Genomic DNA, 5979 nt, shown 5'->3' with positions numbered 1-5979 from the left:
TGTTTTGGTTCTGAAAGTTTGTAAGCAATGTAATTTTTGTGACAGTGTTTTATTTATAAAATCATTTTATATAAAAGTCAGTTCTGGAGCAATTTACAGTTTAAGAGTTCACCAACACAATTCAACACTGTTGATGATCAACACCAACAAAAGTGACTGACTAATTAGAACAGGCAGTTCCATAGATAGTGATTTATACCAAATTATATTTTAGATGAAATTATATTACAGGAACTAATGTAGGAGTAGGAAGGTTCTAGCCACTTTGTTCCCTGTTTCATGCCAACTTTATCCTTTACACTTTCCATGTTTTCCAGATTTATATCAAAAATGACATTTGGCTTCATCTAAGTGTAAAAAGAAAGTCCTGATGTTTTTTTTTTTTATTTACATAAATGAAAAGCACTTCACAAGCACCTTATAATGTTCAATCTGTACTTACAGTTATGATCTCTTCATTTAATATGCATTCATTTTAATAATATGTTTTGTTTGGATGCAAACATGTACGTATTTTAGAGTATAATGTGACATAAGTTACTTATTAAATAGGGGAAACTGGTTTTACAGGTTTATTCCACATTGGTTTAACATGGAATGAATTCTTCATGCTACTGGAAGATTTAAGTACAAAAACAAATGTGGGGATAGCTTGAAGCCTGTACTTGAGTTCCTCTCACCTGTTCAGATGTGGATGTTATAAACCTCAATACTTCTTAACAGTTTTGGTCAGCAGATTTGTTTGATGAAGAGTCATCCAGAATATTTAAATCAGAGTGAAAAGTCGGTCCCATAAGGTAGTTTGTAATAGATATTTTCCAAAAAGTGCAGCTGTGATAGAAGGTGGTCCACCATTGTTCCTGAGATCTTGTTGCACTTTGACACGTCCAGTGTTTTAAGTCGCTTACAGTGCTGAGCCAGCAGGAACAGAGACCTGGAAATATCCAAATGTCAAATAGAATTTAAAACGCTTCAAGGAAAGCAGCGGTCCCCAACCGTATTTGTGCAACAGAACCGGTTTTACGTAAAGCAATTTTTGACAAAAAATGGGTTTTTAAAGGACAGACTACAGCACTGACTTACTTATCTGTGATGTTATTGCAACCGGAGAGGTAGAGATGTTGCAACCTGTGGAGGTGCGGCACCGCCTGCTCCATGCCACGGTCGCTTATGTGCGCACAACGGCTGAGCTCCAGGCTGGTGAGGGCGCGGCAGTGTCGGGCCACAGCTGACAAGCTGGCGTCCGTGATGTCAGTCATCGAGGACAGAGAGAGATGTTGGAGTTCTGTGAAGCGCACAACCTACACGCGGAAGACACAAACAATGAGTTTATCTTTTAAGTACAACGCATGTCCCTCAAAATTTGACTCGCTCTTTTCTGCCTATTAGGCGATATTATTTTATTTTCAGGTGCTAAAGCAAACAGTGTAGAAGACCTGTGTGATGCTGCTGTCGGTGAGTTTGCAGCAGGCGGACAAATTGAGCTCCCGCAGCCTGCTGAGCGCCAACAGTGATACTCCCGCTTGCTGTTTGAAATGCTTCAGGTCATCGTGCGTTACCAACTTGGGTCGCTCCTCGAAGGGCGAACGCGGAGGCTTGAAAAAGCCCATATTGCCGAAGGTGCGTGTGAACCTGGGGCCCTTGTCCTCCTGTCCAGGATAGTGGGGAAATCTGACTTTACTGGCAACATTAAGAAATTGTTGTAAAATCATTGGGCTGATTTTTAAGAATGAAATTATTCAGCCCTACCTCAAATGATACAATTATGAAAACGTACAAAATATTTAAAAAAAAACAAAAAGTGATACAAGCAACAACAGAGCTCTCCATCTGCACTGCTCACCTTTTCCTCGTCTAGCTCACAGGCGCTCGTCTCCACCATCCCTAGCAGACCCCAGTCTGTCACCTCTTTACACCAGCCCAGACGCAGCACCAGCAGGCCCTGCAGGTAGGTGGCAATGGCGCGCACCGACAGGTCAGTCACGTTGACGCACGAGGTCAAGTCCAGTTCACGTAGCGTGCTGCCGAGAAGCTGCGTGAGGGTGAAAACAGCCTCATCCTAACAAAAGACACAATGAACGTTTTATTGTCCATAGACTTTCTGCAGTGTATCCTCATTAGCAGTGGCAGAGCTAGAGGGGGGGCCGCGGGGAAACTAACCCCCCCGGGTGCCATTTCCCCGCGGCCCAGACCGCATAATTGACTTTTGGATGTTTTCTGATTTTTCCCGGAATTTCCACCCATCCATCCAAGAGAACATGAGAATGTTAATCAGCGTTTTCTGAAGATTGTATTTTGGTTTGTTAAACAAAGAAAATGACATTTTATGAAACCACTGAACTATCCTTCCAAGAAAAATGTCTTAGCTTCGCCAGTGCTCATTAGGGCTTTGACTGTGCGCCAGACTTGCGAACCACTATTCCGCCGAGCTGCCATCATTAACCCAAACTGAACCACAACAGACCCGCATGTAAGTGCAGCTCCGAAGGTTGAGCTTCTCCAGTTGCGCTCGCTCAGAGAGGCATCGTGACAAGCCTTTCACCATCTCCGCACCGCCGACGTGGAGACACTCGGATAGATCCAGATTCCGCAGTGATGGGATGGACACCAGGTCGGCCAAGCCTGCAGATTGCATGACCACCATCACTTAACTTCCAACATTGGATATATAAAGTAAAAAGTCCACATACATATTACTGTGAAAATGCCAAACTGGAAACGTGAAACATTTACAATATTTCACTGCGGTCTTGGTTTTATTGCCAAACATACCATATCTTTGTTGGACTACAATTCAGTATAAATGAAGCCAAAAAGGTGAACCATGGCTCATCATGTTTTGTGTGCAAAATTTAGCCACTCTTTCTTTATTTGTATTAACTGTCTTTCCGCCCTACCCCATCCAGGCATACTGTATGACACAATGGATTTGTGGTTACATGCGCTACTTGCCTAGAGTTTTTACATCTAGCATACTAACATCGAGTCTTTAAAATGACCATATCACATGCTGACATGGATACCTGTCTCAGTGATCTTCCAGTCGCGTGACAGAGAGAGCTGTGTAAGGGAGCTCAGGCCTCGCGCTACGGCCACCACGGCCCTGCTGGTCAGCTCAGTGCAGCAGCTGATGTCCACTTTCTGGAGGCCCGGCTGGTGCTTTACCAGAACCTCCACCGAGTAGTCCGTCAGCTCTTTGCAACTTTGCAGACACAGCTCCTCCAAAGTCAAACCTTCAACCTGTAACACAAATCATATAACGCAGACCTAATCGTAGTGCTCGAGCGAAGATTAGACAGAATTAACGCATATATTCCTGTACTTTGTTTCCTAACCTGGGCAATAGTGCGAAGGGACTCAGGGGTGACCGAGGTTCTGCTGAGGTCCAGAGCAACAAGGGTGGCGCTCTGCTCCGTTAGCAACTTGCGCAAGTTCCTGAGTGAGAGGAGTGCGGAGGAAACCTCAACAGTTCCCACCGGGCAGCCACTGTAGGGGTCAAACTCAAAAGCGATGTGGCAGCCAGCCAGCGAGAGGCGACGGAGGCGAGGTGTGCAGCCCGTCAAGCGATTGAAGGTGAGGTCAGAGAGGTAGCGCAGGTCGGACAGGTCCAGTTCTTCAAGGCCGCACAGGGCCGACTTAATCTGGAACCCAGTGAAAAACAGATTTTGGATATGGTGGAAGACCAACAACTGAACCAAGATAAATATCAGGACATCTATATCAACTCTAAATTGCTGACTTTATATCTGACTTCTATCAAACATATTGCAATAATGATACCTAGAAGTTTATGTTTTAGTGGTATTAGATTTAACCTGCTGTCTGTGTTCCTTCCTGGAGAGGAACGCTCCGGACATGAAAAGGCTGTCCAGGCCTCTTAGGTCAAGCCTGCGGAGTGAAGTGAGACGAGGGAGGAGAGCCAACAAGGAGGCCTCAGTGACACTGCTGCCAGGTAGTGCTAAACTTTCCAACTTGGAGCCAACACTTGTGCCCACCTAATGGGAGAGATGGGTGAGGCGACACATGAGAGACCGAACACGGAGACACATTCTGGAAGTGACATCTATGAAAATTCAGGGTTCCCCGTTTTAGATTATTGTGATGATAAAACCCCCTCAAACCTCCTGCAGCAACGACCTGGACAAGCTGAACCCATCGAGCTGTTTGATGATCAGGCTGCAGCGTGACCGTTGTCCAAGACTCCTGACCAGCTCCAGGGATGAGGCTGAAGCTGGAAAGCAAAATGTGACATTCCTCTGCACACAAAAAGACACATCGAAAAGGTTTGGTTTGCATGTACAGGCCTTTGCTTAACAACACCAACATTTGTGCAAATTTGTGCAATTCAATTAAAGCGATGTGGCAAGAATTACCTGAAAACACAAGTCCTGGCTGGCAATGTACCAGCTACGGCAAACTAGTGATGCTTCCTTTCTGTCTGGAGTTTGCAGGAAGGTCAGGATATAGACTACAATCTAGAAAAGACCACATTGCATTGGTCATGTTTAGTGAAGCAGTAAGCATTAACAGTGCCTGTTAAATTTAGTATGAAAGTCACGCTGAAAAATATCAGAAAGAAATAATTCGACATAAGTAAAATCAATGCGATATAAGGAAAAAATATCATTCTAAAAGTTAAAATAGTAATACAAGAATAAATACTAATTTTGACAAGTATATAATATTAGGAGAGAGAAAAACGTAAAAGAGTCAAGTTGTGAAATGATGGAGCGAACGTTTTATTCTACAAGGATCAAAACTGTAATTTTATGAGATAAAACTGTTCATAACAGAAAATCTAGGTGATATTAGAAAATATTACAAGGAAAATAGAATTAGGATATTGCAAAAGATGCAACTAGATGCCAAATTGATACAAAATTTAAGAATATAAGCCTTATTTTACAAGGTGAAACTTTGTTATTAAAATAAAGGATGGGAAAATGAAACTGTTAAATTCACAAGTGTGACGTTCAAGCTGTGTTGGAATATTTAAACAGTCGTTAGAATTACGTCGTTACTGACTGCCTTGTTTTTCTTTTCAGTCTTCAGAGTCTGGGAAAAAATGAATTTTTGTCAACCAGCTACAATAAAAAGTTTATGTACACCAAACGTCCACGGGACCTGTGTTTGCTAGTCTTTAAATAAAGTTGCCTGACCTCCAGAGGCAACTCAGGTGCTTCCAGCGAGTCCTCCTCATCCCAGCCTTCCATCTCGCAATTTGCTCTCAGTCGGATGTTAAGCAGACAGGACGGAGGACCTTAAAACGCATCACGGCGGAGCTAGCCTAAGCAAGCTAACTAGCTTCAACGATGCAGCTAGGCTTGCACGGAAACAAAGTCGACTTTACACCATTTAATGGCATGACTGAATTCGTGGCAATAGCAAATTGTCAAATGCCAGACTAGAAGAAGAAGCTACAGGCTGTTCCGCGTATTTACCGCAAGCACCACATTTCGTCAGTCAGGAGGATAAGCTGTGTCTGCTGTGACGTCACAGAGGCGGGGCGCCGGAACGCTCGTAGTAATAACCGAGTGACCCCACTCATAATAACATGCTTGAACCACGCGCACACACTTTTAACCAATTTTCCCCTTTGTTTGCAAAAAACAAAAAATTAATGACAATCACATAATTTAAAACGAATTCTGTTATCAAGGTGTGAAACTGTTTTTCCTTCGTTTTCCCCGGCATCACCTTCCCCAGAAATAATAGCAGTGAATATCTTTCTTTGCTGATAAGGAAAAAAACACAAGTTAAAGTTTTTTTTTTTTTTTTGCAGGATTTAAGGTGATTTTTTTTTTTAAACCGTCACTAGATAGAGGTAAGTAAGTAAATACAGTGCAACCACACAAGCAGTCCATATGTACTCTGCAAACGTTATTTTCTCTTTACCTGTGGTTTTGGGTGCAAAAGAAACTGAAATCTTGCACTGGTACACGCCTTGGCTTAATTAACACCATTAATCTTTAAATATAG

At 42.9% G+C, this 5979-nt stretch overlaps 1 protein-coding gene across 1 annotated transcript; it reads right to left on the bottom strand.

Annotated features, from left to right (window-relative positions):
* Nucleotides 1-30: 30 nt before the first annotated feature.
* Nucleotides 31-5514, bottom strand: fbxl9 (F-box and leucine rich repeat protein 9). The gene is made up of 11 exons (XM_088379571.1): nucleotides 5160-5514; nucleotides 4374-4475; nucleotides 4122-4256; nucleotides 3816-3995; nucleotides 3336-3641; nucleotides 3024-3240; nucleotides 2465-2622; nucleotides 1844-2059; nucleotides 1437-1649; nucleotides 1084-1301; nucleotides 31-934 (listed from the first exon to the last, which is right to left on the bottom strand). Exons 1-11 carry the CDS (start codon nucleotides 5211-5213, stop codon nucleotides 772-774), a joined length of 1962 nt encoding a protein of 653 aa, XP_088235697.1. The 5' UTR covers nucleotides 5214-5514; the 3' UTR covers nucleotides 31-771.
* Between the last annotated feature and the right edge of the window lie 465 nt (nucleotides 5515-5979).

This window comes from Syngnathus floridae, chromosome 6 (genome assembly GCF_059516105.1).
Source record: "Syngnathus floridae isolate MCC-2025c chromosome 6, RoL_Sflo_1.0, whole genome shotgun sequence".
Taxonomy (NCBI): domain Eukaryota; kingdom Metazoa; phylum Chordata; class Actinopteri; order Syngnathiformes; family Syngnathidae; genus Syngnathus; species Syngnathus floridae.
Note: the sequence above shows the minus strand (reverse complement) of the source record. Positions and strands in the feature narration are given on the sequence as shown.

Coding starts and splice junctions, on each gene's coding strand:
- fbxl9 (XM_088379571.1), bottom strand. CDS start 5,213: ATGGAAGGCTGGGATGAGGAGGACTCGCTGGAAGCACCTGAGTTGCCT. Junction 4,476..5,159: donor CACCTGAGTTGCCTCTGGAG/GTCAGGCAACTT, acceptor GGTCTTTTCTAG/ATTGTAGTCTATATCCTGAC. Junction 3,996..4,121: donor CCAGGTCGTTGCTGCAGGAG/GTTTGAGGGGGT, acceptor CTCTCCCATTAG/GTGGGCACAAGTGTTGGCTC.